We start from the raw sequence: 24,855 nt of genomic DNA, 5'->3' as shown, positions 1-24,855 counted from the left end.
GGTTTCAGCATGGATCCTGAGTGTTTTCATGATTCATTCAGTGCATTTCAGGCAACTCTGACAGTCTCACGTTATGACCACGAAGGGACTCAAACCCTCAATCTCCTGATCCGTAGTCAGGTGCCTTATCCATTGGGGCCACGCAGTCCTTGTAGTGTTATACACTCTCTGACCAATTCAAAGCATCCAGTACAATAGATTATTTATTTATAAAGATGGGCGAACTCCTTTGGAGCCACTAGAGGCGAAATGGTACACAAAGCCTACAAATGGTATCCTAAATGAAGTAGGCGTGGTTTGAGTATTGAGAGCATTATATGGCAAATGTCATGATTCCCATTTCCCAAATCAGCCCCCATCAATCAAGAGTCTATGACTATAAATAAAAGAAATAAAATGTAATTCTATTATGCATGTCATGTGCATGTCATCAGCTGCACACCAGATTAGAGGAATTTTCAATATATATATATATATATATATATATATATAAAAAGAATATAAAATTAATTCGTCTTAACGTCGCTGGCAATCAGTGCATAATTGGATTCATCTCATCTTAACGTCCCTGGCAATTAAACAGTTTTAAGCATTGGAACACACTTTATTTCACTTTTATTTATTCATAATTATTTCTTTTTACATTGCACCAAGATAAGTCAAATGTTGCTCCTAAAAAGGCAAAGTTTCTGCACTTTTGTCTCTCTCACACACACACACACACACACACACACACACACACACACACACACACCTTACAGTACATAGACAATAAGTAGCATAGAGCCCATGGTTGCTTGTTAAGATCGATTTACACTTGGTCGTGCGCCGCGTCGTACACCGAAAACAGCCGATAAAGAGCGGCTGCTTTCGGTAACGGGACATGGCGCGCAGAACCAACCATAAAGCAGGCATTTAAAAACACTGTGGGAACCGTTTAACGCCGTCGTTCATTCCTCAACAGAGCAGCGACAGATAAAACCGCCTCAACAGTTTCATCTCCAGGTGGTATAGATAGGTACATTCAACCTGCTGCCAGAAGCTAATCCTGTCTCTCCGTCAGGAGGACACGGCATTCAGTCCCGCCAGGAATCAATTTTTGCATCATTCATTTCTAGGGATGGAGCTCGTTAATTTTTCTTTATTGATAACGAGCACCTTATCGAGCAGGCTTATCGAGCCGGGTTCTCATCGAGCCCACTATGGAGCATCATTCTCTATTATTTCGTGGGAAGACGGGAGACAAGAAATACATTCTGAACAGAACCCGTATCTTTTGCTAGGGCCTTCAAATGCAGTACTTTTATACAGTACTTGATAGCTTGAACATGACGGCGTCATGGGCCGCTATGCTCGATAACAGGCTTGATAAGCCCAAAGCGGATACTCAATAAGCTTGTTGTCGGGGTCTTTTTTTTCGGGTATCGGGAACTGAGCTCCATCCCTATTTCATTTCACTACTCCCGGGTAGGAACCGACAAGCGATTGAAGGAGGGCGTGAGGGGCAGGGGTGACAGTTGTGTCGGCCGTAGAGGACGACTCAAGAGACAAACAAAATCCAAAAAACAAAAAAAAGACCACAAAATACAAAGTATAGTAAGAGAGTCCTCAGGCCTCTTGGTCCCTTGAAGATCGTCTCTCTGCTATTGCTGTAGGTATGCATGTCAGATGAAGTGTTCCAAATCTGGTAAAGTAAAAAACAAAAAAAGAAGCAGCAGCCAATGGGTAGTGCCCGTAGTGTCATCATGACCTTGGCTCAACGGGGGGGGGGGCATGGCCAGGCCAGTTAAAGTCAAATGATCACAAACGGAACAGGGTTCAAACACTAAACCACTCACCCCCCCCACACCACACCGTGGTGTCTGTCCTACTGGATTATCCAATAGAAAACGCAGGCCTTCACAGTACAGTAGTTCAACTACCGTTCTCATGTAGAGGACGACACACACGCACGCGCGCACACACACACACACATGCACGCACGCACACGGGCACACGCGCACGCGCACACACACACACACACACACACACACACACACACACACACACACGCACGTGTACGCACGCACGCACACACACGCTCACAGAGCTGCTTCAAGTTGACAAGAGATACAACCTAGTTAACCACCACAGTGAACTTGGTAGAAATAATGTAGTGTGTGTGTGTGTGTGTGTGCATAATTATACAACATCTTAGGCTACTACGCTCGTCTTGTCTATCTGGATTTTGCTTTATACCCTTTTGGACAAAGAACAAAACACAAAAAGAAAGCCCCCCGCCCCGTTTTCGTCTTCTGGTTTACGTCTGTTCCCCATCATTTCTGACAGGGTTTCCTGAGTAGCGGGGGTGGGGGGTGGGGTGGGGGTGTGGGGCGGTCCGTCAAGTCCCTTTTATAGGACCGAATCCAAAAATAGCAGAGTTCGGTGGGGTGGGGGTGGGGTGGTGGATACACACACACACACACACACACACACACACACCGCCCCCCCCTCAGTACGTCTCAGAGTCGGAATCGTTCAGCTCGTCGTCCCCGGAGACCGAGGACAGCGACGGGCGGTGGTCCGGCCGGCAGTAGGACGCGTGGTCGGGACGCAGCGGGGGCAGCGAGTCAAAGGTCACGCCCTTGGAGGAGGACACGTGGTGGTTGGTGGAGGAGGGCTGGTGGTGGTGCTGGTGGCTGACCGCCGAGAGGGCAGCGGCGGGCGGCAGCGTCGCTATGGTGACCATGGGCGACGCCGCGGGCATCATGGAGTTGAGGATGAGCGCCAGGCAGTCCGCCACGTCTCTGTTGGGGGCGCACGCCAGCGCCGGAGTGTAACCTGTGATGATGACACGCACACAGTGTTGATTTCGTCCCGACTGATACTACGACGGAGAATGTTCGTCGACTACCTATTTTCACTGATAAATAGATAAACTACTTTATGCCTTTTTTGAATAGTTAAAATAGCCAATCTAACCCAGCAACGAAATAACAATGGATGGACATTACTGAGGAACTGTATGTTATGGAAAAACTAACATGACCTGATGAAGATCAAATAGATCGAAACGTTGTCAGTATTTAAATAAAGAACGTCTTGCTACCTATGGTGTGTGGGCTCCATCCAATCCATGTAAAAACTAGGGATAAGTTCTATAAAAAGTGGGAAAAGTGGTATCTCTTCTCTCAGCCTAACAATAATACATGAGGATTTCAATGAATGTATTTTGTGATATGAAAAATGCAGCCTTGTTTTTTTGTTTGTCTTTTTTGTGCTTTTCTTTTCTCGTAATGTTTGTTTTGTTGTCTCCGTTTTCAATAAAAATTAAGTAAAAAAAAAAAAGCCAATCTACAAGCTCACAAAGTGTCCACGTAGATTGGCTATTTTAACTATTCAAAAATGTTTTTCAAAATAGTAAAAAAAAAAAGGCAAAGTAGTTTAGGGATAAGGGGTTTAGCATGGACGAAAATAGAGCCCACATAGTGTAACCCGATGACACGCGTGAATCTATTCTACGTCCGAGCATAGACACGGTAACGCCCCGCCTGCCTCCGATTGGCCTACAGACACTGCCAGTCTTGCCCCCATTGGTCTCACCAGACTGTCCTCCGAGAATGACAGCTTGGCTGCAGCCTTGTAAACTAACTTTTATTTTTGTAGAAGAGGCACACTAATGTTGTTCATGCCGTTTGCTAAAGTATGATTACACAATAATCATACTTTATTTAAAACACACAATAAATTATTCCATCAAAGCAAACTGCATAAACAAACTATTAGTTTGCCTCTTCTACAAATAGAACAAGCGAGCCAAGCTGTCATTCTCTTGTATTATATCGTATTATTTCCCACCACGGAGTAACCTCGCGGCAGACTATCCAGCATGTATCCTCCACCTAGGAGGAAAGTCTGGTGCGGCCGGCAGTGTCGGTAGGCCAATCAGAGGCAGGCTGGGGGGTTATCATGTCTATGCTCGGACGTAGAAAAGATTCACGCCGATGACACACGAGCCACAGGGGGAGTGAGACATAGTCGTGAGCTCAAATTGCCCACCGTGCGTGAATGGGAGACGGTCGTTGGATTATTATTCATTATGTCATATGAAAGCAGGGAATCATAGCTTCAAATTGACATATTGGTTACTCAGTTTGACCCACCCGTTTTGGCTTATAGAGTAATGTCTTGCAGAAAACAGCGAGTTAAGAAAACAGGCTTGAAAGGTTCACTTCTGTGGTCTCTAACATTACATCTAGCTACATGTTTAGGCAATTTATTTCATATTTGCATGTCGATTTCAGCTCTGACACTTATTTCAGACATGCTCTAGTACAGGGGTCCTCAACTAGAAATGATGAAGGTCCACAAATATTTTTTTGAATAAGACCGAGGTCCGGTCCCATGCGCGGCGTCCATCGGAGAGCGGGGCTCTATGCCCGTTTAGTATGGTCAAGCCAAGCTTATACAAATCAGATCCCCTTCCAACAAACCAATAATGGGGTTCAGAGTGCAGGCCCGGAGTGGAACTCCAAATCCAAATCACACGCGCACGCCAGAATTTTGGGGGCCCTTGGGGGACATTTTGGGGGCCTTTGCAGCAATCTCACATGAGAAATGTACCATCTGATGTTATTTATATTATTAACTTCTTCCCTCCATTAACATAAGACACACAATGTAGTTGTGCTGCAGCAACACTGCCTGAATTGAATTGAAATTGACTGTGGCTGGCCTGGCCGGAGCTTAGGAGAGATTTGTTTTTGCTGGCCTGACCTGATGCAAGGGTCCACAGAGAGGTGGTCCGCGGTCCGGTCGTGGTCCGTGGTCCGGTCGTGGACCGCGGTCCGCCAGTTGAGTACCCCTGCTCTAGTATGTGAAGAGCCTGCCTGTGCCATTAACTCATTTTGGATTAAAAATAAAAAAGATCTTGTGAAAAGCTGGAGGTTGCACGATGACAGGCTCTCAGTCAAATCTGGTCACACTTATGTTCCTCAGTGTGCATTAGTGGCTCTGATCCCCTTTTTACTTACTCATGCAATATAAACACCGGTACTTTGTTAGCACACAGACGAATCCTCTGTGGTAATTGATCCATTTGTGTAACCAAATCGACCCTTATGGGTCTGGTTGGCTTATATTTGTACATTTGTACTGTGTGTGTGTGTGTGTGTGTGTGCTGACCATTCTCATCCACTGCCAGCACGCTGGCACCTTTCGCCAACAGCTCCTGCACCACAACTGTCAGACCGTTCCTGGCTGCAACATGAAGGGGCCTGAGGGAGGAGGGAGTGGACACAGTGAGTACAACATGAAGGGGCCTGAGGGAGGAGGGAGTGGACACAGTGAGTACAGTGAACCATGAAGGGGCCTGAGGGAGGAGGGAGTGGACACAGTGAGTACAGTGAAACATGAAGGGGCCTGAGGGAGGAGGGAGTGGACACAGTGAGTACAACATGAAGGGGCCTGAGGGAGGAGGGAGTGGACACAGTGAGTACAACATGAAGGGGCCTGAGGGAGGAGGGAGTGGACACAGTGAGTACAGTGAACCATGAAGGGGCCTGAGGGAGGAGGGAGTGGACACAGTGAGTACAGTGAACCATGAAGGGGCCTGAGGGAGGAGGGAGTGGACACAGTGAGTACAGTGAAACATGAAGGGGCCTGAGGGAGGAGGGAGTGGACACAGTGAGTAACATGAAGGGGCCTGAGGGAGGAGGGAGTGGACACAGTGAGTACAACATGAAGGGGCCTGAGGGAGGAGGGAGTGGACACAGTGAGTACAGTGAACCATTTACTGCAGTATCACTGCCTGCCGGAGTGTGTATCCTTAATTAAAGAGTGCTGTGATTTCTGTCATTATATACAGCTCTTTACCATTGACAATGGTAAAGAGCCAATTTGTTCACACATATTTTGTACTAACACAAACAAACATCAAATGCCATTGACAAATGAAAGGAGAATTATATGTATTATATGTATCTGAGCAAATTGGCTACTCGGCCCATGTATATAATTCTCGTGAATATTATTTGCGTCGGTATAACAACACGACCGAGAAGTGGTATAGTGTGGGGGCATTGTGTAATGCCTTATCTCAGTGACGTGAAAGAACTAGGGCATGTGGGGGAGGTCGTGGAGAGAGGTAGAATGTAGGTGTACCTGGTTAAAAGAGAATAACATAATGTGACAAACATTCCAGGTGACTAAAATGTGACTAAAACTAAATTAAAACTATTCAAGAGAGACTATGACTAAAATCGAAATTTGCTGCCAAAAACAACACTGGTGTGGCCGTTATGTGCAATGACGTCGTCCCTTTGCATTTAGGGTTTCTTCCTGGAGACTGAAACCTTGACAGTCAAACGTGCCAATGAAAGAAAAACAAAAAACAGTAATATAGTGACATCACACTCCCCTAACCCCTCCCCCTTTATCATACAACAGCTGTTGTATGATAAGGCTTCTTCTTCTTGTCGTGTCCACAAGACAGTCCAGTTACAACACTTGGCTGGATGTGGTTCAGCCACAGCTGTCCCTTCTCATTGAACTCTGCCAAGTCCCATGCTGTGCAGGGATGTTCCAGCAGGGGGCGTGTGAGGAGGTGCTGCATGGTCTGTGCCACAGTCACACACAATGTCCTCATCATTTGAAAATCCCCATTTTGCGAGAGTGGCTTTTGCTCGCCCAACACCAGATCTGAATCCATTTAAGCATGCGAACCAGTGTGGAAACCAGGCTTAATGAACTGGTAGTGGTCCACATAAAAAACATTTTAACAAATACTGTACCCTTAAAAAAAAAAAGAAAAAAAAGAAAAATCCTCCTTATAATAATAATACAGTATATAGTACAGCAGTACTGTACGTACGTCTGGAGAGCACAGTTGGTACAGTTGACTAGGTTCTTGTCGTTGACCTTCTCCAGAATCAACAAGGCACTCGTTTCGTGACCCTGGGACGATCAGACAGCGCGGAGAGAGAGAGAGAGAGAGAGAAAAGAAGGTTAAATTACAAATCAACGTAACGAACAAACATCTCCATGTGGGTGTATCGTATAGGGGTTGGGTATCCAAGTTAGGTTCAGAGTAGGAACTGAACAGAACGTTTCTACCGGTACCGGGTACCCAGAAAAATGTAGGAATCGAATCGGAAACAATAAAGTCACAATCAATTAAGAGTTCAACATTTCTCCCATAAATGAAGAGTAGAGGAAGCTTTTTAAGTTCTATTTTCTATTGTTTTGACATAATGAGGCGTTACTATTCATTACATTTCTTAAGGTAGACAATACATGCCACAATACATGCCACAGACAAAGAAAAAGTCCACACTATTGATCCATAATGTATAAATGATAGATAAGGGTTCAGGACAACGAGGCCTTTTCGTGGAGGGGTCAGAATGAAATTTGGACTTAGACTGTTTTTCTGTCTGTGGTACTCTTATTGATGTAAAAATATTTACAGGGTCAATTGTGTTGTAGCCTATTCTCATGACAAAGTTTCTCATTTAACACTTAAACCATTTAGATATTTTTGTTATCTAAACCCTTTTATTTAAATTTTTTGACCTTTATGGAACCGAAATGGGGAATTCGCTAAGAACCGGAATAGACACGCGGAATCGGAAACATCCTAATGATACACATATCATAAACGTAACATGTCAGGACTGCAAATTATTTTGGCAGCCCAGAGCAGAGCTACAAGCTCGTGGCGCGGCACTCTGTGCCGTGCTATGAGCTTGTAGATCTGCAATTATTCAACAACTTAAAGTAATGGTTTCTAAAGTGGTCTCAAAAAGCTACAAGGCGACGTGGATGTGTTCTAGATCTTAGCGCATTTAGGCCTGACGTCGAAATGTCTTCTAAATTCGGACAGTTTTCGAACAAGCTTGTAGGTCTGCTATTTATTTTAAGTCGTGAAAAGGGGCCGCAAATCTTTGAATATATATTTCAGAGCGAACATTTTTTACAAAAATATTGGCTTCTGGGGGGTCCCTGGAACTACATATTTTGAGATGGGGGTCCGTGGCCCAATAGAGAAAATTCTGGGGGTCCTTGACATGAAAAAGGTTGAGCACCACTGACATAGAAACATGTTTTTTTCAGAAAAATGTTAGGATTTAGACCTCAGTCCAAAATGGGTTAAAACACCAAAAGGGGTTCCGGTCCAGAATGAGTTTTAAAGGTTTTATGACATTCATTTTCATTTCTTTTAGGTTTTATGACCTCAATTACACCCAAAAAACCTGAACTTTGAACATTCAGTGGATTTTCTGTGGTCTGAAGTTTTTTGGGCCTTTTGAGCTACAATGAAAACAGGCAACACAGTGAAACAGTGACATCTGCTGGCAAATCCCATTGACATATATGGGATTTGCAGTAAGTGATGTCACTTACTGCCGGCAAATCAGAGCACCTGTTTGAGCCAGAAAACCTCAGATCACAGAAAATCTACTGAATGTTAAAAGTTCATATTTTTTGGGTGCAATTGAGATTGAGATTGAGAACAATTCCAAAACCTTTTTTTTAATGTCACAATCCCTTTAAGGGGCTTAAAACAGACGGCGGTGGGAGGCTACCTTGCTGCATGCCAGATGTAAGGCTGTGTTTCTGCTGGAGTCCTGCACCGTGAGGTCCGCTTTGGCACTGCTCACCAGCAGCTCTGGAACAAACCCCGACAGAGGCAAGGTCATTTATTTATGTCTGCTTACGCATGGAATTCCCCCGGCGGCTGTGTGTGTGTGTGTCAAACAATATTGCAAAGACCGTTGAGTCTTTTATATATGGCATGAACAACCCAAATATGAATATAATGTCTACTATGTAAATGTATAGTGTTCGGTAGAGAACAGAAGATAGAAATGACTGTAGGTGTGTGTGTGCGCACTGACCGACAGCATTGGTCTGTCCATTGTGAGCGGCCATCATGAGCGGCGTGCTGCGAGTGTGTGTGTCGGTGGCGTCAGGCTTGGCTCCGTGACTCAGGAGCAAGGACACACACTCCATGTGGTCAGAAAACGCTGCGGCATGCAGAGGGGTCCTGTGGTCGCGCGCGCGCGCGCACACACACACACACACACACACACACACACACACACACACACACACACACACACACACACACACACACACACACACACACACACACACACACACACACACACACACACACACACACACACACACACACACACACACACACACACACACACACACACAGTGAGTGGAATGGCTCACTGAGGCTGAAGCTGCCAAGTGGGGTCAAATTCAAATTCAAACGAGCGTTATTGGCATGAGAACACATATACATTTACATTGCCAAAACAAGTGACAAAACAGTTAAAAATGGGAGAAAGTAGTTTACTAATTACTTTTACTGTCTTGTACTGTCTGTCTTTGTTTTATTTGTCTTGTTCTGACCTTGATTGGGGGGGGGGGGGGGTATTTACATGTCGGATACAACAAAATGTACACATATGTTTTTTATTCATTGCTGCATCAATAAAAATAGAAATAAAGTGTTAAAAAAATGGGGACAGCCGCAGAGGACAGTAATAAAGAGAGCCAAGGGCAATCATAATTCTGTAGTTTGTTATACAATACAGACCTTGTTTGTCCTTTGAACAAAGTGCTTTTTAAATCTTTATGATCTAGAAAAAAGGACAGAGCTAAATTCTAATGTATTAAAGTGTCTCAATGTCTTCATCTTAAAAAAAAGAAGCAGAAAGTACTGTATATATACAGTTGGAGGGGGTACAGCATTTGTAAACAGAGCTATGTCACATTGTGTCGTTATATATATACATGTTATGAAGCTTTTTCTGGGAACAAATAGCAGCAGTTTTTTGCAGTGACTTTAACAGCATTTCTTTCTCGAGACCATTTCAATTGTGTACCAAAAAACAACAAGTCAGATTTAAGGTGTGTTTAAAAGGTAGCAGCTCTGTTTACATGTGCAGCCGGTCTACTTGGTACAGGTAGTAGTCCTTAGGGTGGTTGTATTCCATTCACTAACTAACCCTCTTTTGACACAACAGTTCTTGCTGCTGTGTTTGCACATTGTTATATTTTAGTCAGAGGGTATTAATCAAATGTGGGAATACATTTCTTAACGAGAACTTTCTTCACCAATGTGTTTGTAAGGGTGTCTACTAACATATCACTCTGCCAGATGGTGGCAGTATTGAGTTCACAAGTTCCCTCCTCCTGCCTGCATCTGGGCTCTCTCAAGCAAAAACGATGAACCCGGACGCAGCGGGACAAACATTTGATATCTCCATAATAATTTCGTGTTGCAGTCTTGTTAGGTAAGGTTGTGTTTACATTTGCGCTGTGGCAGCGCTTCAATATGTCATAAGTCTCGCGTTGATCTCTAGCGGCCTCAGTCAGCCGCATATCGCTCCGGCCAGAATTGGTCCGGAGTACATCGTCTCTGCCCGAGAGAGCCCAGACTCACCCTTCTGGCAGAATGCAAATGTTGTCCAGCAGGGGGAGTGGTTCCACCAGGCTAGAAAGTTGGGGTACCATTAACAACCAATATAGGGCCAAAAGCCAAATGTTCTAAATTTCATTATACTTTAAGTAGCATGTGTGAAACTATAGGGTTTTCATGATACTGAACCCATTCCAAGCATTAGTTTTGCACAAAAACACTAGGTCTAAATTTGGCCATAGCCACTTGGCTATGGCCGTTTTTTAGCCCAATGAGTGTTATTTCTCCCAATAGGCACACTCACTTTGTGTGTGTGTGTGTGTGTGTGTGTGTGTGTAAGTATATGTCTCTGATGTCTTGGTATAGTGGGCAGGTGGTTAGAAATGTAGCTCTGTTTCTACCACACTTTATGTGCAGTGGGGTCAACGATTGCGCTTCTTTCCGTATTTTGGTGCCCTGTCGAAACGTTGAGCTACAGTGCATTGCCCTTCACGCGTGTCGTCAATGCGGCACAACAGACTCACCTGCCCTTGGAATCGGTGTTGTTGACGATGGCAGCGCCCAGAGTGTCTATCAGCATCTCGGCCACCGCCTCGTTATCGCTCATACTGAAACACAGAAAAGAGCAGCAACTCTGTCAGATGCGCAAACACACACACACACACACACAAACACACACACACACACACACACACACACACACACACACACACACACACACACAATGCACACCTTTTCAGACTCCATCATGGCCCATAGCACTTACCCCACCCCCTTAGATAGCATTTCTGTAGCCCTCCAAGCAGAACCCAAATGCTACTGAAGTTTCTGACATTTGTTCGACCCAGTGCATTGGGTCCTGTTCCTCGTCGTCCATGCCACCTGATTAAAACATTTACTGGCTCGTGTTTACATGTTAAAACGCCTCCCCGCGGCATGTGACGCCATTATTTTCCTTGAGTTATTCTGAATTCGGTAACTTTAAGTAGCTATACATCCCGGTGCGAATATCTCCTGTGGCGCGGAAGCCGTTAAGTATTTTTAATATATGTTTGCCCGATTTGGAAGCTTGGATTCTTCTTGTTTATTGACACCTCATTGTACCGCCTATCTGGCTAGCTAGTGGCGCTATAGCTATGACACAGCAGATCAGAGGCAGGGACGTAGCCTCACAAGCCAACCGCACACCGGGAGGCGGTACAATAAACGGTAAACAAACAAGAAGAAATAAAGCGACCAAATCGGTCAAACAAAGATTAAAAATACTTAACGGCTTCCGCGCCACAGGAGATATTCGCACCGGGATGTATAGCTACTTAAAGAATAACTCAACAGAATAACTCAAGGAAAATAATGGCGTCACATGCCGCGGGGAGGCGTTTTAGAGAGAATCTCCACATCCGCATTTAGGAATTTCCATACGAAAATACACTAGCGAGCAGGGACCCAACGTAAAACTAAACAAAATATCAAAAAAGTTTTACGTAGGGTCCCGAAAGGGGCTAGCATTTCTGTAGACTTAGATAGCATTTGATACAGTCTGAAAACCCACCTTTTCAGACTCCATCATGGCCCATAGCACTTACCCCACCCCCTTAGATAGCATTTCTGTAGACTTAGATAGCATTTGATACAGACTTATAGCATATTATGTAGACACGTCATAGTACATATGTATAGCATAGTAGTATAGATGTATAATTTATATGTATAGCTTCATTATATAGATATTCCACTGTTACTTTCTTAGCTTACGCATGTTTCTTGATAAATGTTTTTATGTGATGTATTCCCATGCTTTTTTGTTCTTGCTTAATGTAAATTGCTCTGGATTAAGGGCGTCTGCTAAATGCCTAAATTGTAAATTGTAAATATCCAGACATAAAATATATTGTTTCAGTATCTACATGTTTGTTTCAGTATCATGATGCTGTGCAGAATTTTAAAGTATGAAGTAAAATTTTATCTCATAGTACCCCCGTGCGCCCTTTGAATATGCAGCAATATGTCTCTCTCATATTTGTATTGTTTGGTTTTTTTCTCAGTTTTTTACTGTCATCATGCAGCCTTAAAAAGATTTGTTTCCGACTTGAGTCAAATCCAATTTATTTCTCAAATACAATCTTCCGGATTGACACTTTTATATAAACACTCACACTCACTCACTCGCTGAACATCAGATCTATCTAAGTTAATTAACAAGGCACCGCAGGCCTCAGAGTCCGACTCCGAGACATTAATCAACCACACCTTTGAATGTGGTTCAAATCGGATTGGCAAAAATCTCTAAGCTGTTCAGCCCCAAATGACCGGTACTGTACATGCACTTGAGACATTGAAACAACACACAGTCTTACACGGCACAGTGCAGCGGGCCGAAGGGGTTGCCCTGAAGCTTCTTGAACGCCTCGTGTTCCAACAGCATCTCCACACACGCATCGTAACCTGGAAGAGCAACCGAGGAACAACTCAACATTGTTTCACTCAAGTCAGTGATTCCAAACCTTTTTCTTGTAGTCCAGCAGTTAACGGGCTTATTTTGTTTAACCCATTTAGACCTGGGAACGATTCTACAAAATGTCTTCTAAATCCTGAGCTTTCTGAAAAACCCATGTTTCTATATCAGTCATTCTCAAACATTTTCATGTCAAGGACCCCCAAGATTATCTGTAATTGGTCGCCGACCCCATCTGAAAATATGTTGCTACGCGTCGTGTCTAAGCCATTATAAAACGCATGGTAACCTGAGACCTCTTGTGGCTCATTGCTTTAATCCACAAAGCGCGGCACTCGGTGCTGAGCTTGTAGATCTGCTATCGTTGAGAAATCGTGAAAACGTGGCTCAAAATCTTCGAACACATATATATTCTTTCAGAGCAAACGTTTTTTTAGCTACGGGGGGGATTTAGAAGTTTTAGGATTCAGAAGACATTTTTGTTGGCCTCAGGCAGTGTTGTTTTCGTCGACTAAAACTAAGACGAAAAAAAAAATAGCCGATCTACAAGCGCACAACGCGTCGCGCTGCGACGCGTTGTGAGCTTGTAGATCGGCTATTTTCAGCAAGTGTAAAAACAGTCCTTACGACGGCATCAATGCCCACCAAAATACATTTTAGTCGACTAAAACAACTGTAGATTTAGTCGACTAAAATCTCATGACATTTAGTCGACTAAAACTAGACTAACACTAACGCATTCCGGGTGACTAAAATGTGACTCAAACTAAATGAAAACTATTCAAAAGACTAAATACTAAAATCAAAATTTGCTGCCAAAAACAACACTGGCCTCAGGTCAGAACGAGTCAATACCGTTGTAGCAGGCCCAGTGCAGTGGCGTGTAGCCGTGGCTGTCCGTGTGCTGCGTCATGTCGTCGTGCGAGCCGCCGCCGCCGCCGCTAGCGCGCAGCAGGTCTCCCAGGACGGCCACGCGGCCGCAGGCGGCGGCCAGGTGGATGGGCGTGCGGCCCCGGATGTCCCTCACGCACACCGTGGCCCCGCGCTGGAGCAGGGCCTCCACGCACTCCTTCTGGCCCGTCACAGCCTAGTGCACCGGGGGGAGGGGAGGGGGGGGGGGGGGAAGAATGGAAATGGAACCTCTCAACTGACGCAGTGTTGTTTTCGTCGACTAAAACGAAGGGCCGATTCATACTCCTATTTTACCGCTGTTTCGGCGCTGTAGTGCCGAAATGATTTCGGCTCGTCAGAAATTTTCAGTAGCACCGAAGAGCCGACTTTAGGACGGTACACCCCCCACCCCCCCCCCCCCCGAACCTCAAATGACGTCAAATTGTAGGCCCTACAGAGCCGAACCGACTTTTATTCGGCTCTAAAATAGGAGTATGAATCGGCCCTAAGACGAAAAAAATGTTCGTCGACTACCTATTTTCACTGACAAGAAAAAACAAATGGAAACTAAATGAAAACTAAGCTACGATGACTAAAACTATAAGACTAAATATACTGACAATTTCGTCGACAAATAAAAACTAGACTAAAATGTTAGGAAGGGACTAGTGGACAAGATATCCAGTATAAGTAATTTTACACTTGGTTGCATGCTGAAAATACCTGATCTACAAGCTCACAAGCTACAAGCTACAAGCTACAAGCTACAAGCTACAAGCTCACAACGCGTCGCGTTGCGACGCGTTGTGAGATTGCGACGGCATCAAGACCCGCCAAAATACATTTTAGTATGACATTTAGTCGACTAAAACTAGACTAACACTAAGACATTCCAGGTGACTAAAATGTGACTAAAACTAAATTAAGTTTCAGGCCAAATAGAAATTTGCTGACAAAAACAACACTGCACTGACGGCACACAAATAGCCTCGGTACCCTTTGGGCAGCGGTTGGCCGAACGGTTTGCGGAGCGGTCTTGATATCGGAAGGTCGCTATAGATCGTATCCCCGGACCGGCACGTTAAAATTACCACCGCTGAAGTGCACCCTTGGACAAGGCATTGAACCTCTACCATGAAATGTTCTATGAGCAGGGCCTGGCTGTAAACAAGTTATTGAGCTTAGTCCAGTTACCCTGGGTAAACATAGCACCTTTCCTTTCCTTTCCCCAGGCTTTCATTTTCGTTCGCTACGGCTGAAAGAAATGAAAGCCTGGGGGAACGAGAGACATTTCCTGGTCGAGGAGTGAACTACGGTGCAGAGGGGCGTCGTTCTCAATATGGCGGTCAGTTTTCTCCGCCGTTTTCTACCAGGGAAGGGAAGGGCGGCAGGGGGTGCATGGGGGCTCCGATCGGTGAACCAATATTTCTCCATGCGCTACCCGCCCCCCTCTAGACCAGAACGCACGCTGGCTGGGCCAGGCTAGCACACAAGCAACTTGAATTGATCTGAACCGAGAAAATATTCGGTCAAAACCGTGTAGCTCATACGTGTGCAACTGCAGGTGGCCCGGAGGGGGCCACATGCGCCCCCCCACCTTCACTACGAAGGTTCGGGAACAGCCTTACTGTGAGTGTGTGTGTGGGTGTGACTGTGTGTGTGTGTGTGTGTGTGTGACTGTGTGTGTGTGTGTGTGTGTGGCTGTGTCTCACCCCACGGTGTAGTACGGTCCTGCCCCAGCGGTCCCGGGCATCTACGCTGGCTCCCTGACTGAGTAGAGCGTACACACACTCTGTGTGTCCACTTAGTACTGCTAGCATCAACGGACTCCTGCATGTGCACACACACACACACACACACACACAAAACACAACCATCAACGTAAAGCTGCTATAAGCAATAATATGTAAACATTTTAATGACCTTTTAGAAGGTTTGTCATTGGTCCATTTGCGTGTCTACTTCCTCATTGGTTAGTCATTTCGACCGGGGTTTTTTTTCTCGACCAATGACAAAGCTTCTAGGAACATCTTTGAATGCAGATTGCGGCCCCTAGATGTGTCACGGAGACTACATTTTTTCGGGGAGCGTTTTACTCATTGCTGGCCTTCTGAATACCAAAAAAATAAAAGAAAAAAGGTCATCAAAATGTTGACATATAATTGTTTATAGCAGCTTTAACAGACAATAATGTCATGTAGTTATCATTGGTCTAGACTAGAATACTGCACACACACACACACACACACACACACACACACACACACAGTGTGTCCGCTTAGCACTGCTAGCATCACTTTGTACACACACTTTGTACACACACACACACACACACACACTCACTGTCCGTTAGCATCCTGTATGTCCACAGAGGGGAGTTGGTCTTTGTTGTTGAGGAGAAGGCGCAGGCACTCTGGGTGGCCATTCATAGCTGAGGGCGCGCACACACACACACACACACACACACACACACACACACACACACACACACACACACACACACACACACACACACACACACACACACACACACACACACACACACACACACACACACACACACACACACACACACACACACACACACACACACACACACACACACACACACACACACACACACACACACACGTAATGGGCCGATTATATAATTTAAGGCCAGCAGCACCCAAACTTGTTGAGCCAGCCAAGCAAGCTCCAATAACATACATACATACCTGCAGCATGTATGGCCATCCTCTTCTGCGTGTAGTCGCGGGCCACGGACGAGGCCCTGTGGTGCAGCAGCAGCGACACGCAGTCCTGGTGGCCCCTGGCGCAGGCCAGGCTCAGCGCCGTCCTCCCCTCCGGGCTGCGCACGTCCACCTCGCACAGGGAGTTCAGCAGTACCTCCAGTGCCCCGCAGTGACCGTGGTAGGCCTGCAGGGGGGAGAGGAGAGGAGAGCGGTGGTGATTCCAGTGTGTGCAGGTTAATATCAGAATACTGATATATTATTGGTTTCAGCTGTTACAATTCCAAAAACTTGTCATTACGCTCGGCGTCGTATAGGCCGGCCAAAAGGCATTTTAGTCGACCCATTTAGGCCCGGAAAAAAAAAGTTTGCTCTGAAAGAATGTATACCTTGTGCCGCATTTTTTATGTTTTTTCAAAAATAGCAGACCTACAAGTTCGTAGCGCGCCACTCGGTGGCGCGCTAGGAGCTTGCAGATCTGCTATTTTTCAATAGCTAAAGTATAACAGAATGCTTGAAACACCAAAAGGGGTTCCCGCCCCAAAATGGGTTAAATCAACGAAATCTAGACTAACACTGAAACATTTGAGGGGACTAAAATATGACTACAACTAAACGTTTTATTCCTAAAGACTATGACTAAACTATAATTGCTGCCAAAAACAACACTGTCAGTCTGTCACACACATTAGCAAGAGGTGCCGCAAAAAAGAATGACCATGTTGTATAAGGCTGTATGATAGATGTGAGAAAATCACAGCATGCATGTACAGCTGTGCAGTGTTCACTTAATGCGTCCCACAGGTTAATATCACAATACTGATATAGTATTGATTTCAGCTGTTCTAATTCCAAACATGTAAACATGACCTGCTTTAATTACTTAGTCTATTATTAGTAGCTTAACCGTTTCAGTTCGTAGGACGCATGAGGCCGTCATAAGGATCCCGAAATATTAGTGCCTACGACGTCTGTGGACGTCCTAGCGACGTCCCAGCGACGCAGGGCGAGAGAAGAATATTCCGAATTTTTCCTTCTTTTTTTTTTTGGCATTTCGCTTTTCGCTTTCCGTACGCTCAGTGCAATAATTAGCTTGTCATTGACTCCCATGTTGACTCGTATCTCCTAATCCAAGGCGCTCTCCGTGGTGATGAATGGATCGATATGCTGGCGCTTCATTTCTGCTCCTCATCAGTCTCTCCCGCAAAATATGAACGTTTTTTGGAGCGTAAAAAAATAGATTAAGATGATTGGGGATGTGAGGTCTCTTTGTAAAGTCAACTTTTTTAGGAAAGTGTTTCCGGTTCATGGCTTTCAGAATAAGAGCGATCAGACAACTCTGGCACCCCGGAGCTTCTATTTTGATGCACTTCCGGCACTAAATGTGTTTGACTGCTATAACTAAACACATTTGAAGTCGTTTTCAGGATTCCAATTCAAAAGTAGAAACAAATTATTCAGGATTTCAATTCAAATAAATATTATAGCAAAAAAATTGCTGATCTACAAGCTCAAAACGCGTCTCGATGCGACACGTTTTGAGCTTGTAGATCGGCTATATTTTATCGACACATTTTTTTAAATATCTGGTTTATTTATGGTGTATTGTCTCTTATTATTAAGGTTATTGTAGCAGTCAATTCATATTGGGGGGTCGGGAGGGGGCGGGGCGGGGGTCCAGAGACGTTGCCGAAGCATTTCCGGGGGTCCCCGGGCAAAAGAAGGTTGAGAACCCCCCCTGCTGTGTAGAGGAACACTGAGACGACTCACCGCCAGGTGGAGCGGGCTGAGCGGGGCCTGGCTCTCTGAATCATTCAGGAGGTCTGTGCCGGAAGTCTCCAGAAGCTGAAAGTGGCACGCACGCACACACACACACACACACACACACACGATAATGAGAACTGTCACACTCCGCTTCACATACTGTAGTTCAGTGTAAGCACAACCTCGCAGCAAACAAATTATAATTCCACGGCATTTTTAACATTGGAATTTGGAGCAGGGGGGTATGCGACCTTTGTTAATCCCACAGGGCAAATTCTGTTTCTGTTTCAGGAGGGGGCGGGAGGCGAACCGGTGGCCTTCTGATTACCGGGTAGCCTCTTAGTCTACACCAGACATGGGCAACTGGGGGGGGGGCGCATCACTTAATGCGGCACACAGGTTAATATCAGAATACTGATATATTATTGGTTTCAGCTGTTACAAAATTCCAAACATGTCCCGCTTAAATTACGTCAGTCTATATATTAGTAGCTTAACAGGTGAATACCACTAATTTTCAACATTTTACTATGTCATTAACTGGTTCAAACCATACGTGTGGGCACGCCATAAGCAATCCAACCGACGGGGTCGTTGGACGTGTGTACACGTCTAGTCTGCTACTGGTTGCTGTAACCATCCAGTATTCTGCTACTGGTTGCTGTAACCATCCAGTATTCTGCTACTGGTTGCTGTAACCATCCAGTATTCTGCTACTGGTTGCTGTAACCATCCAGTATTCTGCTACTGGTTGCCGTAACCATCCAGTATTCTGCTACTGGTTGCCGTAACCATCCAGTATTCTGCTACTGGTTGCTGTAACCATTCAGTATTCTGCTACTGGTTGCTGTAACCATTCAGTATTCTGCTACTGGGTGCTGTAACCATCCAGTATTCTGCTACTGGTTGCTGTAACCATCCAGTATTCTGCTACTGGTTGCTGTAACCATTCAGTATTCTGCTACTGGGTGCTGTAACCATCCAGTATTCTGCTACTGGTTGCTGTAACCATCCAGTATTCTGCTACTGGTTGCTGTAACCATCCAGTATTCTGCTACTGGTTGCCGTAACCATCCAGTATTCTGCTACTGGTTGCTGTAACCATCCAGTATTCTGCTACTGGTTGCTGTAACCATCCAGTATTCTGCTACTGGTTGCTGTAACCATCCAGTATTCTGCTACTGGTTGCCGTAACCATCCAGTATTCTGCTACTGGTTGCTGTAACCATCCAAATTCCCCCTCGACTAACTAAACATGATTATCTCCTCGTATAATAAATCCAGAATCATAACTGCACTCATATTTTTGACCAGCAGAGGGGGCTCTTGCCACAAAGCGCATTAAGTTAACCACAGTTAACCACAGTTAACCATGTTAACCATGTTAACCATGTCCCCCCCCCTTATCTATTTTTAAAAATTGTTTCACTTTGAATTATTTTATTGAATTAACGAAATATGTAATGTTAGGAATACTATTCATTACCACATCAAGAGGTGTCTCAGCGGCCATCTGGAAGTAAAAAGAAAAAAATAAATACTTGTTAAGTACACCAGCTGTTTGCAGGGGGACATTACTACACACTGGATTGTTTTTTTTATAAATCATTATAATTAGTATTAGCCCATTTAGACCGGAGAACAGATTCTATAAAACGTCTTCGAAATCCTGACAGTTTCAGTGGACATGTTCATGTCAAGGACCCCCGGAATAATTATCTGTATTTGGCTGCGGAGCCCCCATCGGAAAATATGTTGTTATAAATCATTATAATTAGTATTAGCCTATTTAGACCTGATTCTATAAAACGTCTCCGAAATCCTGACAGTTTCAGTGGACAAGTTCATGTCAAGGACCCCCAGAATAATTATCTGTAATCAAATATTTACGTTAAAAACGTTCACCGTGAAAGAATATATATTCAAAGATTTGATTTGATTAAAAAAAAAAAAAAAATTCAACAGCCCCAAAAGTTTAAAATGACAGTTAAAAGTGGTTGAAAGCTATAAGGCGACACTGAGGCACCGAGACATTATGTTATAATTTAGCTATTTTTTTTTAATCGTGAAAATATTTATTTCAGAAAACTGGAGGATTTAGAAGATTTCTTTTAAATGTTTCGAGGTCAGGCCTAAATGGGTTAACCCATTTTGGGGCGGGAACCCATTTTGGTGTTAGCATTATGTCGTGCTTTAGCTATTGAAAAATAGCAGATCTACAAGCTTGTAGGTCTGCTATTTTTGAAAAAAATCGAAGAGCGACTTGACATAGAAGACATTTTTAGAATCTTATCTCAGGTCAGAATGGAAAACTGTCAGGATGTGGAAGACATTTTTTAGAATCTGATCTCAGGTCAGAATAGGTTAAACATCATTCCATTATCGGTTCCCCACCAGCTCCAGGCAGAGGATGTGTCCGTAGGCGGAGGCGTAGTGCACCGGGGTGTAGCCCTGTCCGTCTCGTATTCCTGGGTTAGCGTCGTTCCTCAGGAGGTACTCCAGACACCTGGAGGGAAACGGAGAAAACAAAATGAGTTCTTCTCACCCCAAACCAGGACTAGGGATGCCAGAAAGTGACCATCAGCCAAATCGAATAATCGACAGCTCTGCCGATTAACAATCGATTAATTGACCCCCCCCCCCCAAAAAAATAAGAGATTAAGATTAAGATTTTATATTATGCACATGCCATGGTCACATAACCATTATATGTTGAGTGCATGCTTTGATGGTTACAGTTTTATAATCAGTTTTGATGAGTAAACCTTTGTGGAGATCTTCTCAGTTCTCATTGTATGCTAGTTATACTGCCATTCAGGATGGAACATGAAATCCATTTGGATTTGGGGAGAAGTAGTTGCATATAAGGGGCTGGTATGAAGTACTTGATATAAACAGAAAACGTTCAGTTCACTAGTCTACACTCTCTGTCTGTCTGGCAGGCACTTAACAAGCGATCTTTAACTGTGTCTATCAGAGAGAGGGGCAGAGAAGAGTGGCTTTGCTCAACTTGATTTATACTTGCAGTATATTCTCCACTCTGATGAAGGTACATGTTCGATATATCATGCAGTCTTACTAGCCTATATTTTGTCTGTTTTTTTTTTTTTTTTTTTTTTTTTTAAGATTTTTTTTTGCGGCTTACGCCTTTTATTGATTTTTGAAGGGACAGACAGTAGGCTGACAGGAAACGGGAGAGAGATGGGGGGATGACATGCAGTAAAGGCCGTGTCGGGTCCGGGAGTCGAACCCGCGGCACACTGCGACTGGATTACCAGTCCGGTGCCCAGACCGTTACGCTACGGCCTGGGCCTTGTCTGTTTGTTTTTGTTGCAATTATAACTCAATGGCTCGAGCGAGCGGAAGTTTAGCCTATAGCCTAGCCCCCGGACCTGCCTAGCCCCCGGACCTCACATTTGAGTTCCGGGGGCTGACACAACGTGACGTCATGAACATCCGTCCACCTCCATGAAAGAGCTGCAGTTCCACTTTGCGCCAGTAGGTGGTAGTGGCAGCTTCAACGTTGGATAGCCTTACTGGGGAGCTTGGTTCGCCCCCACCTCTCTCTCTCTCTGCTGTTATCCCTCGGCTGTGTCCATCTCCACAGCGCAGTGTTGATTTTGACGGCAATTTTTGATTTTCATTTAGTCATAGTCATCTCTTGAATAGTTTTAATTTAGTTTTAGTCACTTGGAATGTAGTTAGTTACTAATACTCATTTTATCAACCCATTTTGACCCCAGATCAGATTCTAAAAATGTCTTCTCTACATCCTGACAGTTTTCTGAAAAAGCTATGTTTCTATGTCAGTCGTTCTTTTCGATTTTTCAAAAATAGCAGACCTACAAGCTCGTAGCGCGCCACCTATGAGCTTGTAGATCTGCTATTTTTCAATAGCTAAAGCATAGCATAATGCTTAGTTAAAACACCAAAAGGGGTTCCCGGCCCAGAATGGGTTTTAAGTAGAACAATAGAGTTACTTTTCCCCACCACCACCGAGTGAAGGCTTACTTTCCCTCCGTGTCGGCCGCGGCGGTGTAGTGCAGGGGGCTGCAGCCTCTCTGGTCCACCTCGTTGACACTGGCGCCGGAGCCCACCAGGGCAAAGACACACTGGTAGTTGCAGTTGGCCGAGGCATAGTGGAGTGGTGTCCTGGGGGGGGGATGGATGGTCAAACCATTAGTTCTCACTCACTGGGACACCACAAAGTACAGAGTAGCTGGTGTTGATATTGATGACCCAGCCAATTGACCAGAAGTCAATCAATTTCACACGCCGAGCATTTAGCTGCAACATCATGCAGCCTCGGCTGGGAGGCGAACCCGGGTTCCCCATTCCAAAGGCACGTACGTTAACCAGTCGACTAAAGAGTCATGACACGATAGCCAAGTAGCAACGCAGCACCGTATAGCCTACAGTCATACCGGGTGGGGTGGGGGGGGCAGATGTAATTCCCTGGGGTTTATTAGTACTATAGTAAATAATAAAAAAAAAAAAATCACCATAAAATATTGTAAAAAGAAAAAAAAAGCATATTTTATTGTCAAAAAGAGCTAAAATCCCTAAAACGAAAGAAAGCAGCAAATGGAAAAAAAAATGAACACTCATCTTTTACTTTCTCTAATAACCTAAAACATGAACCTTGGTTGAAAAAAACTAAAGTTGTCCTTTAAAAACTGCTGTGGGGCTCAACCATTAAAGGTATATTCAGTGATTTCACTTAATTCAAATATCACTTATTTTTTTGTTTTGTTGTGATAATCCTCTCTACTATAGAGTGTGCTGACCATATAAGGAGTTCCTCCCTGTCCCCAGTTAACCCCTGGGGGTCAAAAAACCTTAGGTTTCGTTTTTGGCTCTCTATCCTGATTGGATGAAAGGCTTTGGGTCCCAGCCAAAAACGAGGTTTTTTGAGTGAAATCACTGAATATACCTTTAAATACACCGAGTATACGCTGGGGTCTGTATATATACGGACCTAGCAAATAACATCCCCTAGCGGCAGGGTCCGCATATATATATATATATATGCTTGACCTGGCGCAAAAATAATTAATGGCGATAAAGAACACCCTCTCGTGTAATATTGCTTAATTAGAACCAACAGTTACCTCGAATGCAGAACGGTTATGCATTGGCTAGAAAACGTGAGTTGATACCGACTGGGCAAAAAGTACTGCAAGTACCGCAAGTAACTGAAAATAAATAAATAAATACATAAATAATAGTAATAATAATACTGATACTGCCAATATCAGCAGAAAAAATATCTAGTTCACAGCCTTAACCCATTTTGAACTGAGATAAGATTCTAAAAATGTCTGTTTGAAAATGACAGTTTTCTGAAAAAGCTATATTTCTATGTCTATGTTCTTTGATTTTTCAAAAATAGCAGACCTACAAGCTCGTAGCGCGCCACTCGGTGGCGCGCTATGAGCTTGTAGATCTGCTATTTTTCAATAGCTAAAGCATAACATAATGCTAACACCAAAAGGGATACCCGTCCAAAATGGGTTTTAAACCTCACCTCCCAAAGTGGTCTTTCCTATTGAAGTCGGCTCCTGTGTTCAGCAGCAGGTTCAGACACTCCAGGTTCCTGGTATAATAATCATATAACGATTAAAAACCATATAGTTGGCGTTGGCAAAAGACTTGAGGAAAATTGTACATTGTACAGTAGATGATGTGTGGGGAGTGAATTGGCATGACAGCTTTTTTGAACGCTCGAGAGCATTTTGTGGTGTAGAAGAAACACACTCACCCGCCAGCTGCCGCCGCGTGGAGACAGGTTCTTCCAGAGTCGTCAGAAGAGTCTATGTCCAAGTCTGAACAGATACAACATTGGTTCATGATGTCAGTTAGTAATGGCAGCCGAGTATAATTCTCTAAGAGTGGATGTGTGTGGGCCCAGGCCGTAGCGTAACGGTCTGGGCACCGGACTGGTAATCCAGTCGCAGTGTGCCGCGGGTTCGACTCCCGGACCCGACACGGCCTTTACTGCATGTCATCCCCCCATCTCTCTCCCGTTTCCTGTCAGCCTACTGTCTGTCCCTTCAAAAATCAATAAAAGGCGTAAGCCGCAAAAAAATATCTTAAAAAAAAAAAAAAAAGAGTGGATGTGTGTGAGTGTGTGTGTGTGTGACACCGTTTCCACACCTAAGCGCCTAAAACGGCCGACAGCCGCGGACAGAAGAAGCTGTGCTCAGGTTTTTAGACAGCTGGTGGATGGAAATTAAGCTCCACCTCCGCGGACAACTGACGCGGAGGAGAGCGTTTCCGGGAATCTGGCCGTCGCGCAAGTCGTCCGCGGAAGTGGAGCTTCTTTTTCCATCCACCAGCTGTCTAAAAACCCGGAAAAAGAAGCTGCGCGCGCAGCTATTTAGTAAGTCTGGCAGCACCTTGTGTGTGTGTGTGTGTGTGCGCGTGTGGTGACCTGAGGTCAGCAGCTTCCGGCAGCAATCGGAGAAGCCACTGAGAGCTGCCAGGTGCAGTGGAAACATCCCATGAACTCCTCTCCTAGGGGAGAGAGACGAGACATACACAGAGGGACCGTCACAAACCTCCCCCCCATACAGAGGGACGGTCACAAACCTACC

General features: G+C 44.6%; 1 protein-coding gene across 3 annotated transcripts in view; it reads right to left on the bottom strand.

Annotated features, from left to right (window-relative positions):
• Positions 1-603: 603 nt before the first annotated feature.
• LOC310858054 (serine/threonine-protein phosphatase 6 regulatory ankyrin repeat subunit A-like) overlaps positions 604-24,855 on the bottom strand; it is a 68,086-nt gene continuing 43,834 nt past the window's right edge. For 2 of the 3 annotated variants that reach the window (XM_083764107.1, XM_083764105.1), the window contains exons 12-29: positions 24,693-24,775; positions 24,021-24,084; positions 23,787-23,855; positions 22,271-22,411; positions 20,654-20,765; positions 19,746-19,772; positions 18,266-18,340; positions 16,481-16,682; positions 16,107-16,194; positions 15,476-15,593; positions 13,728-13,959; positions 12,775-12,862; positions 10,942-11,025; positions 8,877-9,025; positions 8,565-8,647; positions 6,851-6,933; positions 5,164-5,255; positions 604-2,820 (exon numbers count right to left, since the gene is read on the bottom strand). In XM_083764107.1, coding sequence (XP_083620233.1) covers positions 2,492-2,820; positions 5,164-5,255; positions 6,851-6,933; positions 8,565-8,647; positions 8,877-9,025; positions 10,942-11,025; positions 12,775-12,862; positions 13,728-13,959; positions 15,476-15,593; positions 16,107-16,194; positions 16,481-16,682; positions 18,266-18,340; positions 19,746-19,772; positions 20,654-20,765; positions 22,271-22,411; positions 23,787-23,855; positions 24,021-24,084; positions 24,693-24,775 — 2,119 coding nt within the window. In that variant the 3' untranslated portion in view covers positions 604-2,491. Of the gene's footprint in view, positions 2,821-5,163; positions 5,256-6,850; positions 6,934-8,564; positions 8,648-8,876; positions 9,026-10,941; positions 11,026-12,774; positions 12,863-13,727; positions 13,960-15,475; positions 15,594-16,106; positions 16,195-16,480; positions 16,683-18,265; positions 18,341-19,745; positions 19,773-20,653; positions 20,766-22,270; positions 22,412-23,786; positions 23,856-24,020; positions 24,085-24,692; positions 24,851-24,855 lie in introns of all 3 variants that reach the window. The other variant, XM_083764106.1, reaches the window with a different exon arrangement.

Source organism: Protomyctophum parallelum, assembly GCF_964188405.1.
Source record: "Protomyctophum parallelum genome assembly, chromosome: 1".
NCBI classification, from domain to species: domain Eukaryota; kingdom Metazoa; phylum Chordata; class Actinopteri; order Myctophiformes; family Myctophidae; genus Protomyctophum; species Protomyctophum parallelum.
Note: the sequence above shows the minus strand (reverse complement) of the source record. Positions and strands in the feature narration are given on the sequence as shown.